The 17,320-nt window shown below is 39.3% G+C and overlaps 1 protein-coding gene across 6 annotated transcripts in view; it reads right to left on the bottom strand.

Moving 5' to 3' along the window:
* COL13A1 (collagen type XIII alpha 1 chain) overlaps positions 1 to 17,320 on the bottom strand; it is a 352,395-nt gene that overhangs the window by 154,416 nt on the left and 180,659 nt on the right. For all 6 annotated transcript variants that reach the window (XM_040320468.1, XM_040320470.1, XM_040320469.1 and 3 more), the window contains exon 6: positions 12,958 to 13,008. In XM_040320468.1, coding sequence (XP_040176402.1) covers positions 12,958 to 13,008 — 51 coding nt within the window. The remainder of the gene's footprint in view (positions 1 to 12,957; positions 13,009 to 17,320) is intronic.

Genomic DNA, 17,320 nt, shown 5'->3' with positions numbered 1-17,320 from the left:
TCTAACGTTTGGAACATTTGTTATGCAGAGATTATTATTTTTATAAACCTTTGACATGACAGTGACAACCATATAAATATTTTCTCTCCTGGTCAAATGTAGTACAACTATTTTATACATTTAATTATTAGGCAAGTGTTAATAACGTGCTGATTATATGTTTCTTTCAATTTCTCTGTAATTGATGTTAACCATTCCTATATAAATAACTATTAATATCAGATGTGATGCCCATAATGAAAACAGAACACACTGTTCAATTAAATGCAGTCCTGTTCATTTGGAAGCAAGATGTTTACACATTTCTATTAGCTATCCTCATTAGAACCATTTGTCACACATGAACGTAAAGATTAAGGGGACTATTTATAAAGAGGGCTTAAGTTATTCATTTTTGTCAGCATTGTGTACTTTAAGTTCCCTTATTAGTATTGCCAATAAACACTTTATTTTTTATTTTTATGGACCATATGTATAAACCAAAGACAGTGGTCCTGCTTTACTGAAAGGAGCTGCACAAAAACAGGGAGAATGGCTGAAATGCACATAAGACACCTGGCTAAGGATTTGTATTTCCTTCCATCCAGTCCTGAGATTTACACAGTCCTGGCAGACAGCACTTCCTGCCTGGCGACCTGATTTTTTTCTCTTTTGCAGTTAGGAAATGTGACTCGGTCACTAGCCTGTGACTGAACAATGACGGAACACAAGCAGACTAATAGGCTCATCCCTACTATTTTTGTCAGTATTTGCTTGCAGCACAAGTGATTGGCTGCTAGTGTTGCCCCACCCTCTTGCCCCCACCTAAATTCTTTTGTACAGGTGGTTACAAGAAGCTAACATCAAGACAAAATATGGCTCTTACAGTATGTTGAAGCGTTAAATTTTTTTTTAAGGAGAAGTACAAAATAAAGAAAAAGAAATTCACCCTAACCTCTATGCTGCAGCATCTGTGTAATGCTGCAGCTGTCCCCAGCCACCTGACTGTCAGTGACCGCTCTCCATCCTCCTCCTTCAGTGCTCAATGGAGCACTGGGCTGTTAGGGATGTTGGAGAAACTGGCTCCAGCTCTCAACCCTTCCCTGAAAAGTGAAGCCAGTTGTCAGGCAGCAGAATGGATCCTGACAATATTGTCGGAATGGTTCCCGAGCCTGAAGCAACTCTGCCATGTCTGCTGAGACTCTGGGTCACAGGAGGACAAACCTAATTGTACTCCTGTGACCCACAAGGAAAGTACTGTATGGCCAAAAAACCTTTAGCCAAACTTATCTTTAAGGACTTTTACATGAATATGCATGTTTTAATAGGTGTTTAATACCTGACTGCAGTTCAGCTTTCATTTATCTGATGAATAATACACCTATATTTAATTCATGCATGACCATCTCCATTTGCAGTGTGCATCGAACATCAAAATAATGCTGTTTTTGTGTCTGATAGAGTGTATTAACTAACAGCTTAGATCTCTAAAGTGACAAGCATCGTGATTGTTCATTTAAGGTATGTAAGGTGGATTGCCAAATTATTTTTGCTATTTTGTTGTTAGGAGGGATCTGTTGAGGGAGGTGTCTATTGTCGCTGGCTGCTGGTGGTGTCTGTTGTTGCTGGGGTGGAACTATTGTCGGGGTGGAGGGTATTTGTTGCAAGGGTCTATTGTTAATGCTGAAATTAATTGTTGTTTGGGGATCTATTGTTGCTGGTGGGGTCTGTTGTTGCTGGGGTGGAACTATTGTTGGGGTGGGGGGGGGGATATTTGTTGCAAGGGTCTATTGTTAATGCTGAAATCACTTGTCACTTGGGGATTTATTGTTGCTAAGGGTGTCTATTGTTGCTGTCTGCAAGGGATCTATTTTACTGCTTTTTTTTTCATTATCATTAACAAATTCCATACAAACTATTTAGCGCCACAGAATTATACTTGATTATTTATTCTCTAAAAGGGGCGGTATTGGGAGGTGGCTAGGAGCTGGAACCACAGGATGGTGCCCGTAGGTGGGTAGGGGCGGAGATAAGGGGTGATTCCAAAGGGGAAGGAGTACCTTTACCTATCATCTGAGAAAAAACTCCTGCCTACGCCATGCAAATAGAACAGCATAAGTACATTTATCTACCTTTACAACATGCACACAAGCCGCAGCGTATTAAATTGTGAATGAGCGCTTGCCATGCTGTAGTATCTTCTGTAAATCCTGTGGCTTTTTTAATGTTGATGTTTTTCTATAGTGGCATTCAGTGCGTACTTTACTGGCACTTTACATGAAAAATGCATGCAAAGAAAGCTAACCGATGTCAGACAGGCCAAAAAACATTAAAGTGATTAAAAATATTTTTTTTGCTTTCTATAAAAATAACAAACATTTCATACGTTCCTCCTCTTCTCAGGAGCCTCTTCTGTGCTCCTGGCCCCTCCCTCCTGTTGAGTGCCCCCACAAAAAGAAGTTTGCTATAGGGGCACCCAAGCCCACGGCCATGTGCGTCCATTCAGACACTGAGTTTTGGTTCAGCTCCGTCCCCTGTCTCTCCTGATTGGCTAACTGACTTTTATTGACAGCAGCGGGAGCCAATGACACTGCTGCTGTGTCTCAGCCAATCAGGAGGGACAGTCCCGGACAGCTGAGACACTCGTAGACCTCACTGGAAAGAGATGGAGCTCAGGTATTAGAGGGTGCTGGGGCAGCTGCTACACACAAAAGGCTTTTTATCTTAATGCATTAAGATAAAAAAAACGTCTGACTTTACAACTCCTTTAAATACATGCTATTTTAGGAATTCCCCCAACAAAGCTGGACTACGTCCAGGCCACTTATCAAACTATATTTCATAGTTAATTTGCTGTAAGTATGCTACAGAAAGTCATAATATACTGAGATCGATGTAAACTCCAATTAAACGAAACTCTATGGTAACTATTGGTAGCTACAAGCAATCTGTATCCTTCTTTGACTTTATCCCTCACCCGTGCTTGAAGTTGCTTTGCCAAGTCACAGGGGGAAAAACAAGCCTAATTATCCTTTTTTTTAGAACATTTACATTAAGGATTAAACACTCAATTTAGAATGAATACAGGAAACTGTCATCTTCAATATTTATGATATTAACTTAATATTTAACATCTTACATAAGCATGAAATCTGAAAACAGCTTTTATGATTGTAACAATACTTAATGCAAAGTAGCTGATGCATCATACATAAGCAATATGTCCGAGAACAGCTTTTATGACTGTGACTACACCTAATGCAAACAAAGTAGCGGATACCAACTAACCAGTTAAGTCAGTTCAAAAATACACTTCTATGAACTCATGCTCCTCTTAGAAAAGGTACCAATTTTTTCGCTGTCATAAATTGAAAGCCATGAACTTCTTATGGCAACCACCATCCATTGCTACACTAATGATATTTTATTTTAGCTCTGAGACTTGGGTGTTGTAGGATTGGTGCAGGACCATGTGGTTTCAGCACTGATACATTGAAATGTGTATTTAAAAGACAGTCATTTTTGGAGGGTTTTCGTTAACAGTTAGGTTATAGGTAGAGAGGTAAGTATAATGTTATTGTTTAGGGTAAGAGCCATTTCTAAGGTTTAATTACATGTTAAAGGGCTTGTAAACCCTTGTGTTTTTTCACCTTAATGCATCCTATGCATTAAGGTGAAAAAACACCTAATAGTTGCCCCCTGTTTTACTTACCTGAGCCCCTTTATCTCCTCGCCGTCCCTCTCTCAACGTGGTCTCAGCTCTTGATTAGATAGATTGAGAGTAGCGCAGCCATTGGCTCCCACTGCTGTCAGTCAAATCCAATGACGCAGATGCCGGGAGCGGGGCCAAGTCTGGCATTTGTGTCTGTGGACGCAAATGCTGGATTTGGGGGCGCGCCCGCAAGGTAACCCCCTCGGGAGATCGCTTCTCCGGCGCAATGCGAGGGCAATATCTCCTAAACCGTGCAGGTTTAGGAGATATTCTCCTTACCTACAGGTAAGCCTTATTATAGGCTTACCTGTAGGTAAAAGTAAAAAAAGTGGGTTTACAACCACGTTAACACTAGAATGGGTCTTTACAATGGTCAGGATGTATTTATTTAAAGGTAAAACCTTTATCCCAAAAGGAAAAAGATGTTTGCTGTAACTGCTTATAAAGTGTCATCAGGAGTTTGGATTGAATTTGCTACTGTATTTAAATCTGCTAGAGTACCTGACGCACCCCTATCCACAGATTGAGAATGCTGCTGTCTGCTGTGCCCTCTGTGCTCCTTAATCAAGCATTGGGGCACTCTAGTACCCAGGAGGCCTGTTACTGGCCAGCTCACCAGGTAAAAATAGAGGGGAAAGGGCCTAAAAAAAGAAAACAAATGCAGCCACCACATCCAATGATTGGTAAGCTGTAATATATGAAATTTTTAGGGTGTTGGGTTTAATAATGCTTTAAAGCTGATGCAGTCCTTACCATAGAACACATCCAAAGTTTATACACAGTAAAATAAAATGATAATGCAAACAACTGTTTAACAAAATGTGTCTGTATTATCAGAGCCTAAATGTTCAAAAGCTTTACAGTATTTACCCTTGCAGGAGTTGTATCTGACAATCGCCTCACTGTTCTACAAAAGCCACCACCAGCCTGTACTTTATATGTGGCTGTTAAAGTGGGAGTCCCCACACCCCCAACACTGCCACTGAGTTGACCATGTAATATAGATCTACTCTAGTTAATAAAGTGCTTTGGGCACACCGATGCATATACATCTAGGGAAGTGTTCATGGTCATGGAAGCAGACACAGAAGAGTGCACAGAACTATGGACAAGACTGTTTATATCTATTGTGCACATAACCCGAGTGATACAGCCATAGTCACCATAGTCACGATAATCACCATAATCACCATAGTCACTGTGATAAATTACAGTTATCACTTGACATAACAGTATTTCCAAAAGATTGTTTTATAATAAAATGCAACTTCCTCTCCTTCAGCCCTCAAACGGCAACAATTAAAGATGGGAATACATAGTCAGGTTTAAAAAAGACACAAGTCCATCCAGTTCAACCTTAAAAATATATATATATATATATCGTACATTCCAATATACCCAATTCTATACCCACAGTTGATCCAGAGGAAGGCAAAAAAACAAAAACAGCATGATCCAATTTGCTACAGCAGGGTAAAAAATTCCTTCCTGATCCCCCAAGAAGCAATCGGATTTTCCCTGGATCAACTCTACCTATAAATGTTGGTACCCAGTTATATTATGTACATTTAGGAAATACCGTATTTATCGAGGTATTGCGCGCTCTGGCGTATAGCGCGCACCCCTAAAGTGGACCCGACATTCCTGTAAAAAACATTTTAGTACTTACAGTTTTGGTGTCTTGCGCGGCGTCCATCGGCGGCCTCATCGGGTCCGGCGTCCGTCTGCGGCTTCGGGTGTCCTCTTCGTCGGGTCCGGCGTCCTTCTACGGCGTCCTCCCCGCTCGATCCCCGCTTTCCTGCGCCGTGTTTGAATACTGCGCCGGCATATACCGAGTGCAGTACACTCGTGTATAGTCGGGCAGGCTCGGCTACTCTCGCGCTCACGTCCTGTACGTCCAGGACGTGAGCACGAGAGGAGCCGAGCCTGCCTGACTATACACGAGTGTACTGCGCTCGGTATATGCCGGCGCAGTGTTCAAACTCAGCGCCGGAAAGCGGGTATCGGCGTATATCGCGCACCCACGATTTTGCCCTGATTTTCAGGGCAAAAAAGTGCGCGGTATACGCAGATAAATACGGTAATCCAGACTTTTCTTAAAAGCAATCTACTGAGCTGGCCAGAACCACCTCTGGAGGGAGTCTGTTCCACATTTTCACAGCTCTCACTGTGAAGAAACCTTTCCGTATTTGGAGATTAAATCTCTTTTCCTCTAGACGTAAAGAGTGCCCCCTTGTCTTTTGTGTTGACCGTAAAGTGAATAACTCAACATCAAGTTCACTATATGGACCCCTTATATATTTGTACATGTGGATCATATCCCCCCTAATTCTCCTCTTCTCAAGAGAGAATAAATTCAGTTCCTCTAATCTTTCCTCATAGCTGAGCTCCTCCATGCCTCTTATCAGTTTGGTTGTCCTTCTCTGCACTTTATCCAGTTCCCTGATATACTTTTTGAGAACTGGAGCCCAAAACTGAACTGCGTAATTCAGATGGGGTCTTCCATATTTGAACAGGGGCAAAATTATATCTCTCTCTCTCTCTGGAGTCCATACCTCTCTTAATACAAGAAAGGACTTTGCTCGCTTTGGAAACCGCAGCTTGGTAATACAATGTCAAATGTACAAATAAATTTAGCTTAAAAAAATCTCTGATCAGAATTATATCCCAAACTACAACTTTCTTTCATTTAGGTAAAAAATAAAATAAAAAATAAATCAGGTAAAAAAAAAAGGAAGAAGAATATTTACGCTTGAAATATTGGTGTTTATTTAGGTTGTAATGTGCCTATTATATACAGTTTATGTCATAAAGTTTACTTTAAATTCGACAGCCAAGATATATTGCCAATCTTATATGTAAACAGTATCTGTAATATTTATTATACTGCTGTCCAATGTGATATTTGAATTAATTAATAACGGCTGGTTGTGTTTGGCCTACAGCCAAAGGCAACAAACCATCTATTTTATTAGCTGTTTAATTTGCTGTTTAATTTGTATCGCAGATAACATTTTATAAACTACTTTTCAGTTCCTAAATAAAGATGCCAAAATTATATTACAAGAATTACATTCTGAAGCTGAAGATTGGAAAAATATTTTTACTTTCCTATACTGTATGTGGAATAAAAAACGATTTCATGATATTCATCATTCTTCAGCGTCTACAACTTCTACAACTACACAGAAGCTTGGGTAACAGACCTGAAAGTATGTATGGCCTCCTTTGGGACATATTCCAAAGTCTGTGCCTACTGTTCACAATACACGCATTATTCACTAAGGACACCACCTAATGGTCTTGTTCCGTGCCTCCAAGGCAATCGTATTCCTTGTCACATCTCCAAACACAGCCCTAAGCAATTACACAAAGCATATTCGGTGAACTCAAGATAGACTCAGGTTCACACTGTTTCATTCATTAACATTTAAAAGCACCGTATGGTTTTGAAATGCTTATATTTTCTCAGTCCTCTTCCAAAGCACGTTATATTAGTGAGGCCGCAACAGTTTGTGGTATTTAATGGGTGGTTTGGAGATCTCTTTATATTGGATATAACTTGAAAAATGTATGGGTATAAAAAAGTGAACGTTTTTTTATAGTAGAAGGCTAATCCCGTCCAAGGGATTTAAATTGGGGGTTTAAGAATTCAGGAAAATATATCTTACTTCACTGGCTGCCAAAATGATTTTTCATATGAACAGTACAAGTCAAAATATTTCTCTTTTTAAGAATATGAAGAAATCAGATGTATGCACACACACAAATACAAATACACACACACACACACTAATGGGATAATTTATAACAGAGAGGGAATGCCTACATTGTGCTTCAGTACTCATTAATCCCATTTATAAAATGAAAGCTGCCGAGTATAGCAGAGTAGAAAGAGCTTTGTGATTGGAGAAGAGCCAGTCATTGGACTGACAGGTCACAACCAGTTAATTTTAGTGGTGTCTGCCATGTTCAGAGTCCCAAAGCCAGCAGAGTAGAGAGCTGTTTTTTCATATATAGACGCTTATTGCATAGAAATCTGTAGAATATATTGTTTTATATAAAGTAAAATAAAAAGAAAAGTTAGACGCCTGGTGCTGAATTTCTAAAATGACCGACATCTGCAAAAGAGTCGGTAGGGCTCTGTGAGTTCCTGAAATATCTACCATGTACTCAAAATCACTGTATGGAGTTGTAAAAAAAAAAAAAAATTTTGGAAATGGCAGTATATGCGTTGGAAAGAAGATGGAAGATTTTGGTCAGAATAACTATAATAAGCTTTTTCTGTACTCAGCATTCTCATTTTATAGCTGGATTCAGGTATCCATGCCTAACGTTAGGCAGGCGTAGCGTATCTCATATACGCTACGCCGCCGTAAGTTAGAGAGGCAAGTGCTGTATTCACAAAGCACTTGCATCCTAAGTTACGGCGGCGTAGCGTAAATGTGACGGCCTAAGCGGGCCTAATTCAAATTGTGAAGAGGTGGGCGTGTTTTATGCTAATGAATCGTGACCCGACGTGATTGACGTTTTTAACGAACGGCGCATGGGCCGTCCGTGGACATATCCCAGTGCGCATGCTCCAAACTTATTGGTTTCGACGTGAACGTAAATTACGCCCAGCCCCATTCACAGACGACTTACGCAAACAACGTAATTTTTTTTTAAATTCGACGCGGTTCCAACGTCCATACTTGGCTGCGCCATCTTTTTGGTGGCATTACTTTAAGCCTGATAACGCCTTCCGTAAACGGCGTATCTTTACTGCGACGAGCAAGCGTACGTTCGTGAATAGGCGTATCTCGCTGATTTATGCATTCTAGGCGTAAATCAGGGTACACGCCCCTAGCGCCTGGCCTAAATAGACAGCTAAGATACGACGGCGCCCGCGGTCATATCTTAGCTAGATTTAAGTGTATCTCAATTTGAGAATACACTTAAATTTACGACGGAGCAGATTCAGAGTTACGACGGCGTATCTACTGATACTCCGGCGTAAATCTCTCTGAATCTGGCTATTAGTTTAGTTATTCCTGTATATAGATTAATGCAAATCCTTATGAGGATCAATAAGACAAATGAAGCACAATGATCTAGGCTGTTAGACCATATTTACTGTGTTCCTCTTTACTCAACCTTCAGACATCAAGGACATTAAAGAAAACACTTAAAAAGTATGTTTCGGGTTAAAACAACACAAAAGCTTTCTGGGTATTTTCATAATGTATCGTAGCCCTAAGTGGAAAGACAGGTGTACTTTTAAAAGGGGGGATAAAGTGTTTCTTATTAGCATTGCCTTTTACTGTATTAGAGACAGCATATAGAAAAAACAGATGTTGCTTTGCTGTTTAGCTTCCACTTGACTTCAGCCTGCTACCTACGACAACCAACAAGACACAGACCTTTAATCATTCAGCAATAAAGAATATGGTACGATCGCTGCTTTGTGTTTTCTTCATAAAACACTAATCTAAGAATCATAAATGCTTTACTAGAAAAAGGGATGCGTGCAAAGGATTACATTAAATAGCAAATTCAATAAAACATACCGATATCAGTTACAGAACTCTAGTCTTGACCAACTGTGCAAAAAAAATGTATATTTTCTTTGCAGGATATATGCATTGCTGACCTTAAATTGATATTAAAGCTTCAGCTTTGAAAAAACAAGCATGTTATATTTACCTGCTCTGTGCAATGGTTTTGCACAGAGCAGCCCTGATCCTCTTCTTTTCAGGTCCCCTGTCAACACTCCTGGGTCCTCACCCTTGACCAGTGCCCCCAATAGCAAGCTGCTTTCTATGGAAGCACTGGTGCATGCTCGCTCCCGAGCCCAGCTATATGCTTCCATAAGACAACTGCCCCTTGTTCTCTCCTCATTGGCCCACTGGCTTTGATTTACAGCGGTGAGAGCCAATGGTTCCCACTGCTGTGTCAGCTAATGAGGAGAGAGAGACCTGTGACAGCCAAGGCTCCTGTGCATATTGCTGGAACTTGAGGAGTCTCAGGTGAGTATTAGGGATGGCTGTGGGGGGAGCAGCACACAGAAGGTTTTACCCTCGACCAGATACATTTTGAATAGTATAACTTTAAAGACAAAATGTTATTTCTCAAAAAGCAACAACACAGTCACTATACCTAAAATTTCTATATTTTGTAGATGCTGGATAATTAAACCACTAGGCGCTTTACTGGCAAGATTTCTGAACTGGGTTCTTGGGTCTGCACACCCACTAAGGTCGTTATGAGGAATCCCAAACTACCTGTTAGATTTACCATTTGGAGAATGCAAAAGGAGATCATTTAACACGCAGAGGTGGACCAGAACACCCACAACTCCCACATGGACAGGAAACTATGATAAAACATATAATAAACAAAGGGCTGTCATGGCCCACCAGGCTGCATTTATAACTAAAATTTCACGTTTGGAATGACTGGTCCGTTACCAACCCTAAAATGTTAGGAAGCTAACTGGTCAAATGAAAGGCTCTCATCAAATATAGTCAGCATTGTATGTGGGACTGCAAAGAATGTAGTCCCCATTTACAGACCTAGGGAATAGAAGAGGGTATTTATGTAGTGTAGCCTCTGTTTAATGCAAAAATAGATAGTATATAGAGTCAGTGATATCCAGCTCATATTTTCATGCTATTTTTCTATCTTCTACTGCACCTCTGAGAATAACTGTCTACTTACAAACTAACAGAACATTTGTTGTGGACGTTACCATCATGGCATCTGCCATGGGTCAGAGCAACCACCCCTTGTAATGTCCCTGAGAACGTGCAACTGCTAGCCCGAGGAGAGGTAGCCAACTTCCCTACAGAAAAATCACTGTTTCTTTTGTACTAACAAGGCTGTTTACTATGTCACAGCCCACACACTGTCCAAGGTTGCTGTTATTTTAAACAGTGGACACAAAAAGAATACTTAGCAAGGTGTTTATTGTAAAAAAACATTCTTACCATCTGCAATTCCTGAAAACCCCTAAATGACAAAACTGCTTATTGAGGGATATTGTCCTACATTAGGTTAAAACTTGAAAAAAAAAGTTTTACATGCCTATTACATTTCATCAATAAAAGGTATAAATTACAGTGTACAAATACATCTGACTACATTGTTCTATGCCGAAGGCTAAAGAAGAACTCCAAACCAAACAAAAACTATGGTTTCTTATGTCAAAGCTTTTTAGATCTCTATATAACCTTTCATCAATTTTGTCTACAGTTTTTAAGGCTGGGAAGGCTGCTTGTATACTGACTAGCTGATCTTCTGGACTAGACAACTTTTTTTATATTTATATAACACCAACAGTTTGCACCACACTTTACAATGTAAATGTAGACAACAGAGTTGTGAAACAATTCCATTAAAGATGGTTCAGAGGTCCCTGCTTGGGCAAGTCATACAAAAAATAATAATTGCATGGGGATTAGTTATTGGAGAAAGTACAATTTTAGTTGCTAGGTAAATGCTGGAGAAATGAATTCTTATGCCTTGTACACACTATCAGAATTTGCGATGGAAAACGTCAGAGGGAATTTTTTTTATCGGATATTTCGACCGTGTGTGCCCCATCTGAGCTTTTACATTGGAAATTCCGATGGACTTGGGAAAGAGAACATGTTCGTGGTGACATCAGTGCATAGGGTGGTGCTATGCACTGACGTCACCATGCTTTTACGTGACCCCGGAAGCACGAGTGTTCACCTAGGAATTTTTATGCTGGCTTTTTTTTAATTCCCTGTACAATTTTAACTTCTTTGGAATAAACGACATAGTGTTTAAGGTAATACACTATTTGAGTTTTTCTTGATTTCCTTAAACGCATTATCCAGATCCGAGGAGTGTCCAGTCCCTGCATGTGCAAGGAGGCATAGCTCACATAGCGGACAGAGGAGCGATGTCTGTGGTGAAGAGGAAGATCAGAGCGTGGCGATACAGCTATCCCAAACCAGTGGACTTATATACACATTCTTTTCCCTTGTTTTTCATTCATTTGAGCACTTCTTTGAGTGTATTGGTGCACATTTGTACATTGGACTATTTTTTTTATGTTTCATGTGTTGTGCCTTTTTTGTACTGTATACACATATTTCTTTTTCACTAATATTTATATGTGGTTGGATAAATTGTCTATTTGAGGTTCATCACCTTTGAGCCATTTGCACGCTGAGTATTTGATCACTCTTTATATATAGGAATATAGGTATTTACTTTAGCGCAACTATACTCTTTACACAACTCCTAAAGATGGACAGATTGGGAAATAACTGAACATGTTTGAATAGGGAGTTCCAGGAAAGGGGAGTGATTATTAAGAAGTTCTGTAGGTGAGCATGGAAAGAGGTGAAAAGGGAGCTAGACCAGGAAGTGAAGAGGATGGTTTGGGTGATATTTGTAGATGAGATTGGTGATGTAACTGGGGGCTGAAACGTGGATGGCTTTGTATATTGTTGTTCTTATTTTAAATTGTATTCATTGGGCAAGCAAAAGCCAGTTGATGGAATGATAGACGGAAGAGGGACTTAAGCCTTATTTAGGATTATTGCCAGACAGTTTGACAGCTATTACATGATGAGAACGAGAAGTAACTCCTGACATTTTAGGTATGTCCAAATGTGTATGAGGACAGGCGCAAGGACATCACATATGGCAAGTCATTTCTTATTTTAGCTAAAATTGCATTTGGGTTATTTTATGTGGTCAGCTCATATGCAAGCAGTACTTAGTGTTCTTTTTTTATGATAATCCTCTTCTCCCAGTAATTTGTTAAAAATAAGTTGAATTATGAAACCTCAGCTTTTTCATTTAAGTAGACATCTCATTTCTCACTAGTGATTACACAGTACATCATGCTTACTGGAAAGGTTGCATAAAATTTACATAATGACAATTTAAGCCACTAAAAACACAGCTATATATATTTATACAGTAAAAACAGCAACTACCGACTAAAGTGGCACATTATAATTATTTATGTTATCTATTCTATGTTCATGCCATGTTGATGCAAACCAAAATGTAAAAATATGCAAAGAAAGCCGCATAATGTGACACTGCAATGCCTAAGAATAATGTTTTGCATCTACAGATAAAAAAAAGTAGAAACGACCTATAATTAAAATATCATACAGTGCTCACTGTCCTTGAATAACAGAAACTGGAAATTAAATGATCAGAATGTTGTTCTGGTTGCATAAAATCTGTAATAATATTATAAAATATGTATTATTGATTTAAACAGTTGAGACACTTACAGGAGGGCCACGGGGTCCTATGACAGACATGCCCGGTTCTCCTGGAGCGCCCTGCAGAAAGACAGTAGATAGAAAGGAAAGGAATGAGAAAAATACAGAGAAGGAGGAAAGTCACAAAGGGCAAGGAGGATCTAGAAAGATAGTATGTGAAATAATATTTAAAATGGTACAAGGCGTAAAATTCTACTTATAAAGGATTGTTTCCAATGGTTAGTCAATCATCCTCTCTATGGGGGGGTGATTTACTCAAACTGGTGCACACAAAATTTGCTGTTTCTGTGTGAAGTAACCAATCACCTTACAGGTTTTATTGTCAAAGCTTAATTGAACATGAAGAAGTTAGAAGCTGATTGGTTTCTATGGACAGATTCCTGGTGCACCAGTTTTAGTATTTCTCCCCCTATGTGTCCTGGTGACCATTATCACTGGAACAGAGAGTGATATGAGATTTTCCCTCACTATAGAGACGTTTCCACTCGCTTTCTGCCTTGTCTTCTCCTCATCTCCCTAGTAGAATATACAGAGCAAGAACAAGAAAAAAAAAACCCTTACCTGCTCTATAGAAAGTTATAAAAAAAATGGTTATGGACTTGGTAAATCATTTGTTAAAGCGCTTCCGGGTATAGTCTTCGGGACTGGGCGTTCCTATTTGATTGACAGGCTTCCGACGGTCGCATACATTGTGTCACGAGTAGCCGAAAGAAGCCGAACGTCGGTGCGGCTCTATACGGCGCCTGCGCACCGACGTTCGGCTACTTTCGGAAAATCGTGACGCGATGTATGCGACCGTCAGAAGCCTGTCAATCAAGTAGGAACGCCCAGTCCCGCAGCTCATACCCGGAAGCGGCGGAGAAGATGCATCTCTAAAACGGTAAGTACTGCTTCGATTGTAAAAAAAACACCCGATTCCCCTTGACAAAACGAGACTCAATCTAATGTTAAAAAAAAAGGTTTTTGGGTGAACCTCCACTTTAAGGTCAGGGAGTTGACTAATAAAGGACTAGAGCTATAATAATTTTTAAGAAAATTTCCTGCCTATTTTAAATCTTCTTTGTTTATGAATGAGAATGTATAGTATACATACAGGACCATCACCTTACATACTCAGCTCAGTCTCTACTCCCTTAGTAAATAAACTCCATCAAATTAAGCTTCCATTGGGGATACCAAACAGACGCTAACAATAAGGATATAATATTTTCTTTAAAATGATTCAGACATTTTAGTGAAAACGTTTCTGCACAACTGACTTGGCACAGACATTGGTAGTACTTTGAAATCACCTGCTGTATATCAAAAACGGAATGATTATGAGTGAATGGTAGTCTGCTTTTTCCCCCCAAGTTATCAGATCTCCCTTGTGTATAACCAACTTAATTATGGCAAAGGACAGGTCAATTTTTCAACAGTTGCATCAAAGATTAAGTGGATCTAAGTGATCTAAGTGTTTCAAGTGATGAAAATATGTAGCACCAGTTCATATAACAACATTTTAAAAAGGTCAATTCTAACATACTGCCTGCATTTGATAATCAGTTGTTTTTTGGTTCCTTGGAGTTTTACCCCTACATGGCTTGTATAACAGACACAAATAAGTTAGCGCTGCAAGGTAACCTCATGGAATACATTTTTAAGAAGAAAAAAGATGCAGTGTTTTACAGAAAAAAAAGAAAGAAACGTGTGATATACTATTGCCATGGTGACCAGAGTTTTAAACATGAATCGTCAGACGTCTGCACAAAACTATTTATGGAGGAACCATGAATTATTTGTACTTTAACTGCAGAAGTTTAGCAACATCAGACATCTGGTCACAATAGTTAAAGTGAACCTAGACTCCACTTTAAAATTTTAAAAGAAAAAACTCCATAAAGGTCCTTTCCAGTCTCTTCGCCTTTATTAGTTAGAAATGTTTCTTATGTGCTACTCTCTGATTCAGTTTAACTTTGTTACTGGAGCTTGACTGTCCCTGGCTTTGTGGCTATAAACTGTGGTTCTCCATCCAATAACACTGTTTTTACTGGCCACTAAAGCAGTGCTATTGGACAGTGGAATGGTAGTTGACAGAGCTTTGCCATGTTAGTGACATTCCTAAATTTTAAAAGTGATGGAAGACATTTTATGGAGACTACTCTTGGAAAAGACTAAAACAATATATAAAACAGAGTACATGTTTACTTTAAGCTGAACTCCAGATAATTTATTTTCCTATGCAGTGGGGCTGTGGCCACACTGCATGAGTTAACTGCTCATTTTTGTCTGGGACTGGAGAGCTGAGATATATTCACATAATCCTCCAATCCTCCCAGTGCAAGACTCCTCCCCCCCATGGTCTAGCGGTCTTGTGCGGTGAAATGTTCCTGACCTCATCACGCTCATAGACCGGCTCTGGACATGAAGATGTCAGGAACAGTCGACTGCTAGACTCTGGGGAGTGCTGTTTTCCAAAGGATCAAAGGATCAGGTGAATATAGACTCTGTATTCACCCCTAGACAAAACAAGCAGTTAACCAATGTAGTGCGAGCACAGCCCAACTTTGTGAGGAAAGTTTTTTGGGCCTTAAGGTTGTATGCTGGAATACATAATTCTATAAAAGCTAGGAAGAAATAGATTGCCAAATTCTATCTACACAGTTTACATAACCAAAATTAGATATCCAATTCCTTCACAGCTTCTCTGGATAAAAGTAGTTAAATAGTTTGATTATATTAAAATTGCCTGATATATTTTAAGTTTATAAATAATGCATTTTTATTTATTCAATATCTTGCCTTAAACATCATGCTCTCAACTACTTAATAGTAAAATAAAAACCTCCTTGACAGTTGCCAGCAAACAACAGCATACTTCACAAGCTAAAATTGCCATTGGGTTAAGCCCCGTACACACGCTCGGTCTTCTCGGCGGTAAAAAGTCAGCCAAAAAAAAAACAAGGGGAAAGCCGAGAACCAGGCAGGAAAACTGCCATGGAGCTTTGACCTGGAATCCTGGCCGTGTGTATGTTCCATCAGCACTGCCTCACAGTGTTTCCCATAGGTAAGTAGTAGATCTGGCGGAAAAAAAACACCGGTAATCCCGACGGCAAAATAGAGAGCAGGTTTTCTATTTTCCCGCCGGGATTCCCAGCTGTTTTCCTGACGGGAAAACTTTGAAGAAGCATACACGCATCCGGTTTTCCCGCCCAAAAGCTCTCCTGGCAGTTTTCCTGCCGGGAAAACCAGTCGTGTGTACGAGGCTTAATACATTGAGAACAAAAGATAACCTTTCTGTTATGCTATATGTGTTTGTTTGTTTTTAGATTGTCTACCCTAGCTTTTTACTGCTCATAAATGAACTGCATGCACCATATTTATTTACATACTTGTTTTAGAACCTATCTGTATATTTGCATAGCCTTGTCAATTGGCTCAGCGGAATGAGCCATTAGGCTTTATGCACTCCTTTGCAGTTCTTCCTAGCTGTATGCCCTCTCTTCCATTTAACATACATTATTTTCCACAAGGCAAAATATCATTAAAGTGGCTTTTGCAAAGCCTGCCTATAATGTCTGGGCCCCTTCCCCCTAAGTAATCCACTAGTTCTGAGTACATGCATAAGGTACTCATAAAGAAAAAAGTTAGATTTTATTACTCAATTTACACTCTTCTACTTAGCCAAGATTGACATTACTAAAACACAACTGTGTAAAATCACTTGCACAAAAAATAAGTGGTACTAAGCTGGGTTGCTGCTGCTCTTAAACAGTCTATGAACTCATACACCATATTACTCATAAAATGCGCTTACCCTACCCGGTAAATGATATTAAAGTATAGATCTAAACAAGCAATAAATATCATAACATGCATAATAAACTAATGTGAAGATGCCTTTAAATAAAACAAGACCCCTTTACACGAATTTAATAAGCATAGCAACTTTGCAGTTTGAACTTTTTAAGTTCAATACATTTTTATTGACATTTTTCATTTAAAACACAAAATTATACAGCATTGACACAGCCTCAATATTCACTTCCATACATTTTAACTTTACATGGATATATGTTTGCTTGAATACAATCAAAAACCTCATAACACATCTGTGTATTTGTTTTTGCAAAAATAGGATGGCGCCAGAAGTGGCCACCTCACCTGGACACCCCAAATGGGTTCAAACTGTGTCCAGTGTATGGAACCCTCCCTCCTCAGCGACCAATTATTTGGCGCATTGTATTCTGTGTTGGAATGGGGTTCATAATAACACTTTGTAGAATAGAGAAACTGTTATTCAACCAATAGAGAAGAGGAAATAAAATAAAATAAAATATAATAAAAGAAAACCATACAAGTACACAGTCTATAGATTCGATTTATGTCGGGG

This window comes from Rana temporaria, chromosome 8 (assembly GCF_905171775.1).
Source record: "Rana temporaria chromosome 8, aRanTem1.1, whole genome shotgun sequence".
Lineage (NCBI taxonomy): Eukaryota > Metazoa > Chordata > Amphibia > Anura > Ranidae > Rana > Rana temporaria.
Note: the sequence above shows the minus strand (reverse complement) of the source record. Positions and strands in the feature narration are given on the sequence as shown.